The following is a 14,929-nucleotide window of genomic DNA, read 5'->3' as shown; positions in this document are numbered from 1 at the left end:
ACAGTTTGTGTGTATGTGTATGCATATTGTTTTTGTTACTGTGAGAGAGTATGTACTGTGCTGTGGTGTGATTTAACGATAACTGGACATTTCTTTGTATATGTGTGTATGTGAGTGTGTTTGTGAGTGTGTGTGTGTGTATAAATGATTTTGTAACTTTTTTTTTTCTACTACAGCAGATGTGGTGTTCAGTGTGATGTATATTTTGCATGAAAATGCACTCCCGTGTATGTGGTGTGTCTGAGGTCTGTTTGCAGCTTACAAAATTGTTCTCACCATCACTCATTGCTGCAGTGCCATGCGCAGATATCTAGAAACCTTCTGTCTCTGTTTAAATTTCATTTGCTGGTGAACCTGTTCATAATAGTTCATTGAAAGCTTTAGTTTGCAGTTGCTTTGTGGTGTTAACATATTCTGCTTTGATCTTGCTTTTGCTGAAACAAAATCTCCCTTTTTTATTATTTAAATCAAACATTTTCCTTTTACTCGGTTTTACATTTCTTTTTTAAAATATTTTTATAGAAATACCTTTATAGACAGATCAAGAAAAAGAATGAGGAAGAAATTGTTATTTAAAAGAAAAAAACGTAGAAGTAATTGTAAGGTGGTCTTTTATGCCATGGTGAGGCGTTTCTTTGTATTTTTGTGCAAAAGATGGATGAGAAAATGGCATGTTCCTGTGTGTTTGTGTGTTCGTCTATGAAGTCAAGGCTACGATAATGTTACGGTTGCAGTCTTCAGTTACGCCTTCAACTTCTTACACAATGGCTACAGCTGTTGGCAAGTGAATGCACCCCCCTGAAAAAAGGAATGTTCACAAGAATGTAGTGTGTTTGTGTGTGCCTGTGAGAATGGTTATGTAGCTGTACAGCTATGCTTATTTTTTGCTTTGTTTGCAGGTGGAGGGTGGTATTAAAGGATACGTGTAGCTCCAAAGTGTAGAGCAGAAGCGCAAAGAAAACACGAAGAAACCGGGGATACCAGGCGAATTAGATACTTGAGTCATCATATGAAACTGTTTGTTGTTGGTTTTATTCATTTATTATTTTTTCAATCAAATTTTGATTGGAACAAGAGGATTTGATTCCAAATGGCATTTGTAATTGTTTTTTAGACTGCTTGTTACTGGTATGGGGTTTTAACCAGGGACTGTTGTGATTTGTGGGGCAAGATAGGGACACAGCAGGGAACAGATTTGACAGAAGTGTGGTGTTACAGGAAGGTGCCGAACCCAAGAAAGAGCCGACCCATTTCTCCCAGCTGGACCCTAAGACGCTCAAGGTAAGGTTCGCACTGCAGGCAAAGGTGTGGTCCATGTTCTTTACAATTCCAGATCCTGGAGCCTTTCCACTGCAGTGTGAAATGGTGTCAGCAGTCTGGATCAGAGCTCCTGATACCAGCATTGATATATATATATCAGTTATAGTGAAAGGATTGGAGTATTTTCATGTGTTAAGCATTGATATATACGTCAGTTACAGTGAAAGGATTGGAGTGTTTTCATGTGTTTACCATTGATGTGTGTCAGTCAGAGTGAAATGACTGGAGTATTTTCATGTGTTAAGCGTTGATATACATGTCAGTTATAGTGAAAGGATTGGAGTGTTTTCATGTGTTTACCATTGATGTGTGTCAGTCAGAGTGAAATGACTGGAGTATTTTCATGTGTTAAGCGTTGATATACATGTCAGTTATAGTGAAAGGATTGGAGTGTTTTCATGTGTTTACCATTGATGTATGTCAGTCAGAGTGAAATAATTAGAGTATTTTCATGTGTTCAGCATTGATATACATCTCAGTCATAGTGAAAGGACTGGGGTGTTTTCACATGTTTAGCATTGATGTACATAAGTCACAGTTAAAGGACAGGAGTATTTTCATTTGTTTAGCATGAAAAAATGTCAGTCACAGTGAAAGGACTAGTGTGGTTTTCATGTGTTTCACATTGATAACGTCAATCATGTTGTCAGTCCAGCTATCTGCAGGTCACCTCAGGGCCGGATCTGACCTTATCGGACACATGCACACAGTGCTTCAGTATTGTTTGTGTATGTGTGTGTGTGTGTCACTGTGTGTGTGTGTGTGTGTGTGTGTGTGTGTGTGCAGCTTCAAGAGTTGCGTGACGAGTTGGACAGCCGTACGTTGAGCTCCAAGGGATTGAAGTCTCAGCTTATAGCTCGTCTCACAAAAGCCTTGCTTGTGGAGGAAGAAGCAGACTTTGCTGCTAAAGCTGTAAGTACTTGTACCAATGCATGATTTGTATTCTGGTTTATTCATGTTCTTCATGCAGAGATGATTGGATTATTTATTACAAACAGTTTTGCCTTCCAGGTATAATTCTGCATTAAGCTGAAAGAAATGAAATTTAAGACCTGGAAAAGACAGTTCATGCATTCAGACTTTTAAAGGTAATTACTTAGAATTTTGGAGATAGTAATTTGTTGCATGAAGGAGCAGAATGGCTTACGTAATTCCCACCAGTCAGCTTATAGACGTGGTCATAGTTGCGAAACAGCCCTTCTTAGAATAGTGAATGATTTGCTTTCGGGATTTGATGAGGATAAGATATCTGTTCTCGCTCTCTTAGATTTGTCAGCAGCTTTTGACACTATCGACCACTCTATCCTCTTGAACAGACTTAAAACTTCCTTTGGTATTCGTGACACTGCACTAGCATGGATCACGTCGTACCTGTCAGATCGTACACAGAAAGTGTGTGTAAATGGTACATACTCTAGAGTATCTGCCTTGAAATATGGTGTCCCACAAGGGTCCGTCCTAGGTCCTGTTCTTTTCGTGCTGTATGCGGCTCCTGTGTCAGATGTCATCAGTCATCATGCGATGTCGCATGAGAGCTTTGCTGATGACACACAACTTTATCAGTCGGCTTCCATAGCTGAATTTGATGCACTGGTGACTCAAACACAGGAGTGCATTGCTGGCCTAAAGGACTGGATGACTCTCAACAAGCTGCAATTAAATGATGATAAGACTGAATTGATGATAACCTGTCCAAAGAAGTTTCGTCAACATCCTTCCTTTCCTGACTCTGTTCTGATCAATAGCACACCTGTTTCACTTTCTCCCTCTGTTCGCAGTCTTGGTGTAATCCTGGACCAGTCTCTTTCCTTCCAACAGCACATTTCGAACATCTGTAAAGTTGCCTATTTGGAACTGCGTAGAATCAGCTCTATCCGCCACTATCTCTCAACCGATGCAACCAAGACACTTGTATGCTCTCTGGTTCTCTCAAGATTGGATTACTGCAACTCTCTTTTGGCCGGCCTTCCCAAATACCTGTTAGACAGACTCCAACGAATTCAGAATAACGCTGCCAGACTCATTTGCAGAGCTTCTAAATTTGACCATGTTTCCCCTCTCCTTCAGTCTCTCCACTGGTTGCCTGTTTCTGATCGAATAGACTATAAGCTATCTACTCTGACCTTTTCTGCAGTCAACGGATCTGGCCCCAAGTATCTTTCTGAACTCATCCATATCTATACCCCGTCTCGCCAGCTCCGTTCTTCCTCTGATACTCGACTTCTCAGGATACCTCACGTCAGAAGTAAGACCTATGGACACAGATCGTTTTCTTTTCAATCGCCAAAGACGTGGAACAAGCTCCCTGATAACCTCCGTCATTCTGATTCCCTCGCATCTTTTAAATCTCGTCTCAAAACTCACCTATTCCCTCAGCAATAAGTTCAATTGTGGCAGGTCCACAACTACATGCATGTATATGAATGTGTATTGTGTGTGCGTGTGTTTATGTAAGTTTGTGCCTGCCTATGTGTGCGTATGTGTTAGGGTAGCTGTTAGATACACATGTATGTTAAAATGTATGTATGCAGTGTGTGTGTGTGCGTGCGTGCGTGCGTGTGTGTGTGTGTGTGTGTGTGTGGTCACATTTTGGTGTGTGTATGTAACATAGATATAATGTTTTATGTTATCAAAAGCGTTTTTGTAAAGCACCTAGAGCAGATTTCTGGATAGTGTGCTATATAAGTATCCATTATTATTATTATTATTATGAATGATCATTTTTGTCTCAAATAAACAATCATCTTGTGTATAATTTGACTCAGTTGGAGACATTGTTTTCTTTCTTTCAGACAGTTCACTTTTAACATGTATTTGGTTCAGAAGTGTGTGTATATTTGTGTGATGCAACGGCTAACCATTTGTCTTAATGCATGTCATTTTCAGCAAAAGGAGAAAGAGGAAGAAGAAAAGAAAGCCAAAGAGGAGGAAGAGGAAAAGGAAAAAGAAAAGAAAGACTCGGCACAGAAGAAAGAAGTAAGTCCAGAACTGTTGTAGTCATCCTTTATAAAGGTACGATTGGTCATCTCTGTTACGGATTATGGCGCATGCCCGTCTTTACTGATCAGCATCAAAGCTGGCTTGCAAGGTCTGCTGTGCTTTGGGTGCATTTTGCAGTAATGGCTGTGTAGACCTCTTCTACTCTCTTATTCTCTGTGCTGTCTGTATTTTTGCTGGATGTTTTAATTAATGCACTGATGTAGTGTTTGTTGGAGTTTGACTGGTGTTGGCTTTCCTTCTGATCCATTATTGTTGGACACATATTCATTTCTGATGTATCCTTTATGGATACAGTTATTTTGCTGTTTAATAGAATTATGAAACAAGTTCACTTGATATCTGTTCTTTTTGATACAGTTATTTTGGTGTTTGATAGAACAGTGAGGCCAATTCACTTGATATCTGGTCTTTGTGAATATATTCATAAAAATATTTTGCTGTTTGATAGAACACTGATACTATTTCACTTGATATCTGCTCTTTGTAAGTATATCCTTACAGATATTTTATTGTTTGAAAGAGCAATATTGGTTTCAGGTTTATGCTGACTGTGGTTGACTTGGTTTTGTGCAGGAAGAGGAGCAGGAGAGGAAGAAGAAGAAGGAGAGGCAGTTGCTGGAGAAGCGCTACGCCCTACCCGAGTCCCCAGCCATCGTGGTCCACCCCAGTCCCACCGCCAAGTCTGGCAAATTTGACTGCTCCATCATGACCCTGTCAGTGCTGCTGGACTACCGCCCTGAGGACAACAAGGAGCACTCCTTTGAGGTTGGTGCTGTGGGGTGGGGTGGGGTTCTTTATTAGTATGTTTGTTATCTTTTCACAATAATGGATCAAGAAACATGTGGAACACATTATGACAGAGGCAAACACACACACAAAAAAAGGGTGAAAAAACCGGAGAACATAGCTGAATCTTTTTAGTTTATTTAGGGTGAAGTTTTACTCTTTGAATACCGTGACCATAGGGTTAAAAGAATACTGCCTCATACACAACTAGGTGACATTTCTCTGTCCCCCACCTGTGGCATTTTCTTATCCTACTCCTTGCTTGTCTCTTCTTCCCTCCTGCCAATCCTCCTTGAGTCTTGATCTTCATTTTTGATATTGTCAGCAAAATCAGTTACAGTTTAATTACACATACTTAACTGTGACCCAACTAGTGCAGACTCTGGCAGGGGTCTGACAGGTAGAATCACCTTTTTGTTGACATCCAAACCACACTTGAGGCTGGCAATACATTGTTGAGCAGAGTGTGTTTGTTATCTGCATTTCAGAAATGGTGTATTGTATGACAGTTTGTCACAACAGGTTTCTCTGTGAGAAATTTGAGTTGCTCTCTCCATGGAGAACATGTCACTACAGTGCAGGGCCACCCATAATTTTCTGTCTTTTTCCTGTCTGGAAGTGCACTTATTTTCCTATTAAAGTGGATTTTTCTTCAGAATTTTGTAAGAAACAACCCTTTTGTCACCTTGGGTTCTTTTGTGTGTGCTAAGTACATGCTGCACATGGCACCTCTGTTTATTATTTCATGCGAATGAATAGCGTCCAGACCACCACTCAAGGTTCAGTGGAAGGGGAGAAAATGCTGGCAAGTGTGGGATTTGATCCTGCACCCACAGATTCTGTCACTATCCAGGTGGATGTGTTACTGTATTACCACTGGGCCAGCACTCAACTATACAACGCATAGATGTGTTGCTTGCCAAATTGTGGTGTGAGCATTTGAAGTGATGGTGAAAGATGTTGTGCAGGTGTCCTTGTTTTCATAGCTGTTCATGGTGAAAAGCATTGTGCAGGTATCACTGTTTGCTGAGCTGTTCAATGAGATGTTGATGCGGGACTTCGGCTTCACCATTTACAAAGCTCTGGCTGCGGCACCGCCAAAGGTGGAAGATGAAAAGAAGAAGAAAGACAGCAAAGAGAAAGATGCCAAGGACAAAGACAAGAAGTCTGAGGTATGGGAGTAAAAACAAGCAAAGTTTCCGACAGTGTACTCTGTTCCAGGCCACTGATGTCTTCAATACAATGCAATACATAATACAATACAATAAAGTCTGCAGTATAATACAATACAGTCCAGTCCAATATCACTTTATTGATTCCCTTGTGATGGATTAATAAAATGATATTGTATTGTGAGATGTCAGTGGCATGGCATATATTTTGTACACCATTTAAAAAGTTACAGGGTATTGTGGCAAAGGTGTAGGACTTCAGTTATGAAAATCATTTTGTGAATGAGGGTAGCAGTATATTGTTCTAAGGTAAATAGGAGATGGTTGCAGTTGTGGCTTTTTATTTTGTGAAGATCATGTTTAGAGAAGTTCTTCATATACAGATAAGAGATTGATTATGCGTGACACTAAATGTCATGGGTGGAGATACAAACATCAGATAGATAAGAGAGATATATAGTATATATGTTTTGTATTGTTGTAGATAGGAGATTGCTTAAAGTGTAATTTGTTCTGACTGAAAGTTCAGCCTGAAAGTTATGCATGAATCACTTTGAGATCATTAACGCATACATGTAGAGTGGCACAGCATCACGTCCACTTGTCAAGTTTGCTGATAATTCTCCTCTGACAGGACTTCTAACTGATTATGACAGGAAATTGACAATTATACATTGGTGTGATGATAACTTTTAAAAGTTAATGTTAAAAACACAAAAGAACTAGTTATAGTTTCTCGTACTGTGTTATAAAGCAAGCTGCTAAGTTTGTATCACTTTCCTATTTAGATGAATCTTTTCACTTTTAAGTTGAAATTTTGCTATGTTCATGAATATGTTAGACTCGACTTTGGACTAAGAGACTGATTGGTGTGAGTGATGAGCCTTTGAATGCACATGTAATTTCCAAGCAAATTAATTGATATGTATTGTATTGTATTGTATTGTATTGTATTGATTCTGTGTTGCAGGAACCTCCAGCCAAGAAGAAGAAGAGTGATGATAACAAGAAGGTAACGCACACACACACACACATACACAGAGGCATTGTTTTCAAGTTTTTGTTTTCTAATGTGTTTACGTCATTGTGGTGGGTAAAATGACATGGATTGAAAGGTAAATTTGGTAATCGAAAAGTGATCATACTTTGAATTTGATAGTTTTTATTTGATGACCTTCATTGCTGGAAAGTTGTTGATTTTACGGTGATGAACAGTCTTTGTTACAGACAAAAAGGACAATGCATGTGTGACATCAGTTTATGGTAAGGGCCATAACTTTATTAGAGGTGATGCATTTATTACAGGTGATGCATGTGTAATTATCAAGTCTCATGTAAGGGCCTTAACTTGTTACAGGTATACATGTGAAATGTCAATCTCATAGTAAGGGCCGTAACTGTACTTGTTGCAGGATGATGAGGATGGGGATGGTGATCAGGAGATGGAGGATGAAGAGGAAGACAAAGTGAGTTGCATGAGAAAAATGATAAGAAATTTGTTCATATAACACTAAAGTTTGTGTGGAAACAAATGATGATGGTATCAGTACTTAAATAGTGCCTATTGTCGGTTGTAGACCAAGCTCTAAGTGCTTTACAAACACGGAGTCATTTGCACAGCAGGCTGCCTACCTGGGTAGAGCCGACTGACAACTGCCATTTGGGTGCTCATCATTTGTTTCCTTTGTCATTCAATCGGGTTTTAGTCACATACCCATACTCACCCATACAGACATGTAACATTTTATTTGTATGACAGTTTTGTTCATTTACCTTGCTATTTAGGCAGCCATACTCCATTTTCAGGAGTGTGCTTGCTGGGTATGTTCATTTCCATAACCCACTGAATGCTGACATGGATTACAGGATCTTTAATATGCGTACTTGATCTTCTGTGTGTGTATACACACAAAGGGGGTTCAGGCACTAACAAGTCTGCACATATGTTGATCTGGGAGATCGGAAAAATCTCCTACTTTTACCCACCAGGTGCCATTACTGAGACCCTCAGATTGAAAGTCCGACGTCTAACCACTTGGCTGTTGCACCCATCAAAATTGCTTTTACACAACATGCATAATTCTGAAACAAAGGGATGAAAGACAAAACTTACAGGTACATGTAGATTGAAGATTAGAGAAATTATGGATAGAACTAGGGATGATAGGGAATAATAATGATCATAACTGGACATTCATCAGTATTTTCCTCATTGAACAAAGTGCCAGTCGACTAACTACTTTCATGTGTGAGAGAGGGTCTAGAGGAAATCCTGCAGGAAGAGGAAAGTCTTGAGGTTAGATTTAAAGGAAGGCAGTGAGTGATATGGCTGTGACTCAACAGCATGATGAGTATTATTTATATGTTTGCAGGTGGACAGTGGGAAAGAAGATGATGAGAAAGGTAAGGCTTTTATGTTTGGAACGATTGGATTGTTACCACAGAGGGGTTTTGTTAACCTTTCAGCTATACTATGGACATATGTTCCACATTAATTTCTGGTTTAGCATAGTGTTTTCTGGATGTACTGTATGGACCCAGACAAGGAGTGTAGCTTTTTCAAGTGGAAATATTTCCCTTAATTTATGTATTCAGTAGACCCTATTGAATTTTTGTCTCGATAGAGATGTTTCTTGTAGCTCATGGTATTTTCTGACAAATTTTTTAATAGGATGATTTTGTACATTGACGCACAAGTGCTTGTGTGTGTGCATGCGTGTGTGTGTGTGTGTGTGTGTGTGACAGAATTTTAAACATGTATTATATATATATATATATATGTGTATGTCATATTTACCAGACACATGTGTTACTCATTTCTTTTAAACTCAAATGCAGTGATCACAAGATACAGATTGAACTTTGGATTTGAAATGGACTGCCACATGATTTGCGAATCTGCAGAATGTAATGTGTCAGTCATTGGATACAGAATATTTTATTATTGAACATCCAGATTATCTTGAATTCAGTAAAAAAATATTTTAAAAATCGCCAAAAATGTATGTTGCTTCAGAATCTGTTTTCAGTTTCTGCAGTTAACGAAATGTAACTGTACAACTGAAATGAAACAAGTTTATCAAAATTTGAAAGTATTGTTTAATTTTGTTTGACAGCCTTTTCTAACTGTGCTAGTTGCATATGTTCATGAGTTGGGCACATCATTTGTTAGTGGATAATGTAATCCTCCATACTGCAGTAGAAGTTAAAGGTGTGTTATAATAAACCTGAGAGTTGTGGCGGTGCAGACAAGAAGGATGGGAAGAGGGACAAAGTCAAGCTGGAAACAGTGGACCCTGCACTCCTGCTAGCCTGTGTGTACTATGACCAGAACCACTGTGGCTATGTCCTGGAGCGAGACCTGGAGGACATTATCTTTAGTCTGGGCCTGGACCTCTCCAGAGCACAGGTAGAGAGTTTGTGTGTGAGTGCATGCATGTGCATGTGTGCTTGTTACTGAGTGTCTGAGAGTGTGTGTGTGTGTGTGTGTGCATGTGCTTGTGTATGATTTATAAATCTGTATTGTGCTATTCTTGTCGGAAGCACGGTTTGTAATTCAGTATTTGGTCTTGATTTTAAGTGTTGAAGGCTTGAATGAGTAATGGTCTATTGCCTTTGAGAGAGAGAGGGTATAGTGAAGGCATATATGCCGGAAAAATACAAAATTTTATAAGCTTTTGTTAAAGAACGAAGTAAATAGAAACAGAAGCTGTGAAGCTGCAGGATGATGGGCTGTGTTTTTTGTACTGAAAAATAGTACATCCTGTAATGGGATAGGTGTGTTAAGATGAGAAAGTCATAAGGATGTGGTTGTTATTGGAAAGCATTTGGGACAGATCCATTCCATAGTAATACAGACATTACAGAAAGTTAAGGAGAACTTTATATTCTTCTTCTTCTTCGTTCATGTGCTGCAACTCCACATTCACTCGTACATACACGAGTGGGCTCTTATGTGTATGACCGTTTTTACCTCGCCATGTAGGCAGCCATACTGTGTTTTCGGGGAACAACTTCATATAAAGAAATTTACTTTCATAAAATGTAAAGAAAGAGAAAGAGAGATGATTAAAATTATGCAGGCAATGTTTGGTTTATCACTGGCCTCTCACTGAATACTTAAATGGCTGTTTCAGGTATATGTACACCATGAACAGCTTGAAAATGTGTTTGAAAATTGATGCTTCAGCCAGAATTTTAAGTTACTCAGTGGTTTATAAATGATGGCCACTGTTTTTCATTGTAAAAAAAGAAAAATGTGTAAAAGTGCAAGTGCAGGAAAACACCTCTAATTAGGAGTGGAGCTCATTGGATTGGCTGCTTACTCTGCTGTTTGCTGAAAATCCAGCATTATTTCACAATGCCCCAAGAAGAAAATTGTGCAAGTTCTCAAGTGGTCTTAACTTCTTTAGAACCCTGAAATGGTATAATTGTGATGGTTTTCGTGTTTGATGTGGGAGTTGTATTACGATGGTGGGGGGTTGTGTGTTCAGGTGCGGAAGCTGGTTCAGAAAGTGTTGATCAGGGAGAGCTTCTACTACCGCAAGCTGTGTGACCAACCGATGGTCAAGGAGGGGGAGACTGCTCCAGACAACAACCTGCTGCCTATTGACCCTGATGTCCTGGCTAAAGGTCAACACTTTGGTCTCTTCTTGTCCTCTTTCAGTTTAATATCATTCCTCCCCCCTCACCCCCCCTTACCCCCACCCCCTTCTTTCATGTTTAAGACTTTATTATGTCCTGATAAAATGAAGCAAATATCCTTGCAGGCATGTAAAAACACAAAATACAGGGAATGAAGACATGCCTGTACATCCCTCTCACCCTCTTCTCCTCCCGTACACACAAATATTCATACAGCACACTTGCTAGCATATATACGCGCATGCACTCACACACACACACACACACACACACACACACACATACACACATACTTCTAACCCTCCCTATGTACTTTTTCCCCCCACCCACACAATTTGTGCACAGAGCTATCACACCCAGTTCCCTGTTCTGCAAGCGTGCGCAAGCGCGCGCGCATGTGTGTGTATGTGTGTGTGTGTTTTATGTTTATTGTAAAGTACTTTGAGCTCCCTTTCAGGGAGGAAAGCATTCAACAAGTATCCATTTTTAATTACACATACTTAACCGTGACCCACTAGTGCAGACTCCGGCAGGGGTCTGGGTTCCTGTCCTTACTATTATTGTAAAAGATTTATGTTTGAGTAATTGAAAAAAAAAAATCCTTTCTTGATAGGTTACTGTAACTATTCAATGCTTGGGAACCTTAGCATTTTGTCCCACTGTCTTGCTTAGTTACGGTGTCTGTGGAGTATTGCTTTTGGTACAAAGCATCTAACCAGGACTGTGATGATGAAAATGGGACACAGCCATAATATACACCATTCCTGATCTATAATCTGTACAGGTACAGGATTTAACTTTTCACTTGTGCAAGCAATAGAAATAAAATGTGTGTGCTGCCTTCTGTACCAGTTCAGTCAGTTTTGACACTAACCGTTTCCTGAAAGAAGTTAGCAATTTGGTTCATTAGCAATTTGGTTCAAGCGATACATTTTTCGTACTATTTTTTGTGGTTGTAAGGATTGCTTTTAGTCTTAAGAAATCTGGGCTACTCCCCTTAGCTCCCCTTATAGAGACAAGTGTCACCACAACACAGTGACACCTGTTTTTATGTTGTGTGTTGTTTGTGTGTGTGTGTGTGTGTGTGCGTGTATCTTTTGTTTTATTTTATAATACACAATACATGAAAGTCATCTATGGTCTGCACCCATTTTATCTGTATTCAGTCCAGGTATTTAGGTACACAAGGGAAAAATGCATAAAGAAATTATTTATATAACACTCCTGGTGTAATGTGCAGCTCTGTTCACTTTGCAAGAATAACCATAGTGCAAAAAAAACTATTGAATAGAATGTCACACATGTGCATGCAACAGCCATTCATGTGTGTACTGCATTACAGCACACCTGATAATTGCAGGTGAAACAATGACTGTCCCTACATTCTAATACATATTTACTGACGACTGATAGAAGAAGTGAAGACCATGCACACAGCACTAAATAAGCAGCAGTAGACAATGACTGGAATCAGTTCTCAGTTGTGCTCAGTGGGGTGTATGCTGGCATGCACCTTCTTTTTTGTTTTTATGGGTTTTTTTGGGGTTTTTTTCCCCATTTTCTTTTTTTATTTTTTTGTTGTTGTTGTCTAATATCAGCTTAAGTGGAAAGATGTAAAATTGAGGACTACAACTTTCACACAGGCAACCTGGAGTATCGGGTACCAACCCCTAGTGGAGTGGGGGCAACAGCGTCCCCTAGGGGCGGGAAGAGCGGCAGTGGGGGAGGGAAGGAGACAGAGTTTGTGACATTCCGCGGGTCAGTGGTGGACCTGGAGAGTCTGATGGAGAAACTGGAGGGCAGCGACCAGTCCCGCGCTCTGCTGGAGGGAAAGCTGGTAGACATGACCTCTGAAATGGGTAAGTCTGCACTGGATACACCTACATTATTAATATCCAGTCATCTCTGGATTCACCTGCATTAATGATATCCCCTGCTGGAGGGAAAGATGGTGGACACGACTTCTGAACTGGGTAAGTCTGCTCTGGATATGCCAACATAACTAAAATAATGGTTGGCCAGATCTGCGTCAGTATCATTGAGAACACAATCTGTCTTTCCTCCACAAGACTGTCTGAAGTGACAAGCTGTGTGTGTGTGTAGGGATGATGCTATAGTGTTGATAGATACAGTTTAAAAAGACAAGTTTTGTATGTAGGGACGATGCTATGGTGTTGATCACGCACTGTCTGAAGTGACAAGTAGTGTGTATGTGGATTTGTCGGAATGCAGTGATGCCTCCTTGAGCTACTGATACTGATAACACGCTGTCTGAAGTGACAAGCTGTGTCTTTAGGGATGATGCTATGGGGTTGATAAGACAGAGTTTTAAGTTGTAAGCAGTATGGTGTATATAGAATGCCATAGTTTTGATAACACACTGTCTGAAGTGACAAGCTGTGCATGTAGGGATGATGCTATGGTGTTAACACACTGTCTGACGTCACTGTGTGTGTGTGTGTGTGTAGGGACAGTGAAGGCCAGTCTAAGCAGCCAGGAGGCAGCGGTGAAGAGTGTGAAGCAGGAGCTGACCAGCACCCAGGCCCGCCTGCAGGTGGAGATCACCCAGCGTACCACCATGGAGGCACAGCGCCTGCAGTGGGAAGCAGCTGTCCGCGAGGCCAAGGTTGCCCTCACCCAGGCCACTTCTGTCCTAGCTACTGTCCTCCCCGACAAGGTCAAGAAGGAGGAGGCATCCACGACCGCTGAACAAGAAAAGGCAGGGAAGAAAAATGGGGAAGACAGCGGTGAGAAGAACGTCAAAGAGGAGGCGTCAAAAAAAGAGAAGTCATAAAGATGTTTCTACACAGGCCATGATCATGTGTTTCGGTTTGTGAAGTATCGATGTGAACATATGTACAGTGATTTGTGGGAAGGTTGGGGTGGAAAGGAAAAATGAGGAAAGAGCAAAAGAGGGGCATTGATTACATTCTCATATAAAGGGAGGGGGTGATTGACAAGGTAGTATTTTCAGTTGAAATATTCCATTTCTTGTACAGATTGATAACAAGGTTATAGAGGCTAGAATTCCCCAGAGGTATGATTGTGTTCTTCTGCTTGTGTGTGTGAGCATATATTTGTGTGCAATGTTTATTTGAGCAGCAGTAAGGTGTGTCTTCTGTCAGTGATGAACTGCAGCATAATTCATTGAAATGTTGAAACAATGTGCAGCCATGCCTCCATTTTTTAATTTTTTAATGTGTTAACTTTGTTTTATCTGTTGAAAAGCTAGTCTCTAATCTCTCATTGTTTCTCATCTCTTGCCAGGAGTAAACTGATCAGACTCGTGTTTTTAATTGAAGACAATCTCTGTTGGTTTTTATCCAACATGTGACACTGATGACTTTTTACCCTTGCTTTCTCTCTGCCATTACAGTTAACTTTTTTGTTCTGATGAATAGTGACATTCTGTATTGTGCTTCCTATTCACGGACTCCTATCACCAGAGAAAAATCAAATACTGGACAGACTTTTGAGTTCAGTTAGATTTGGTTGGCTAAGAATTGTTGTAAATGAGGAAAGTAAAATGCTATTAAGAGATGAAAATGTCATTTTTGGGTGGGTGTGGGTGTGTTAACCACAGGAACAATGTCAAAGAATGTGGAAGTTTTGTAGATGCCTTTCAAATGAAAAATAGGTTATTTGGGAGTACCACTAGGATTTATTACGTTTCTGTTTGGATGGATAAATGTCTAGCTCTTTGGGGCATGTTGTGAACTTTGATGTTGATGGGGGTATAAGTACTGGGCAAGGTTGGGATATTCAGTTTAAAAAAAAAAAAAAAAAAAAAAAAAATCATGGGCCAGTTATGCAGTTGAAAACTCATTTCATCTTTCAGTGTGCTTGAGAGGTGTTGATTTAAAGATGAAAGGTAAATGTGACAGATGGAACAGATGATGTGTAAATGTGTTTTGTTCACACAGAATTCCATTCATTGTGTACATTTAGGCTTGCTGTTCCTGTGCTCAGTGAAATCATTAAAGAATATGCCCATGTGAAAAAATGTG

General features: G+C 40.0%; 1 protein-coding gene across 3 annotated transcripts in view; it reads left to right on the top strand.

Annotated features, from left to right (window-relative positions):
* The window catches only part of LOC143286391 (cell division cycle and apoptosis regulator protein 1-like), a 40,278-nt gene extending 25,349 nt beyond the window's left edge, over positions 1-14,929 (top strand). For all 3 annotated transcript variants that reach the window (XM_076593957.1, XM_076593949.1, XM_076593939.1), the window contains 12 exons: positions 1,219-1,281; positions 2,107-2,232; positions 4,207-4,296; positions 4,894-5,085; positions 6,120-6,278; positions 7,249-7,290; positions 7,691-7,744; positions 8,651-8,681; positions 9,527-9,687; positions 10,772-10,910; positions 12,566-12,781; positions 13,391-14,929. In XM_076593957.1, the coding sequence (XP_076450072.1) occupies positions 1,219-1,281; positions 2,107-2,232; positions 4,207-4,296; positions 4,894-5,085; positions 6,120-6,278; positions 7,249-7,290; positions 7,691-7,744; positions 8,651-8,681; positions 9,527-9,687; positions 10,772-10,910; positions 12,566-12,781; positions 13,391-13,716 (1,599 nt within the window). In that variant the 3' untranslated portion in view covers positions 13,717-14,929. The remainder of the gene's footprint in view (positions 1-1,218; positions 1,282-2,106; positions 2,233-4,206; positions 4,297-4,893; positions 5,086-6,119; positions 6,279-7,248; positions 7,291-7,690; positions 7,745-8,650; positions 8,682-9,526; positions 9,688-10,771; positions 10,911-12,565; positions 12,782-13,390) is intronic.

This window comes from Babylonia areolata, chromosome 1 (assembly GCF_041734735.1).
Source record: "Babylonia areolata isolate BAREFJ2019XMU chromosome 1, ASM4173473v1, whole genome shotgun sequence".
NCBI lineage: Eukaryota > Metazoa > Mollusca > Gastropoda > Neogastropoda > Buccinidae > Babylonia > Babylonia areolata.
The sequence above is the reverse complement of the archived record's forward strand: the minus strand, read 5'-3'. Positions and strand labels throughout refer to the sequence as shown.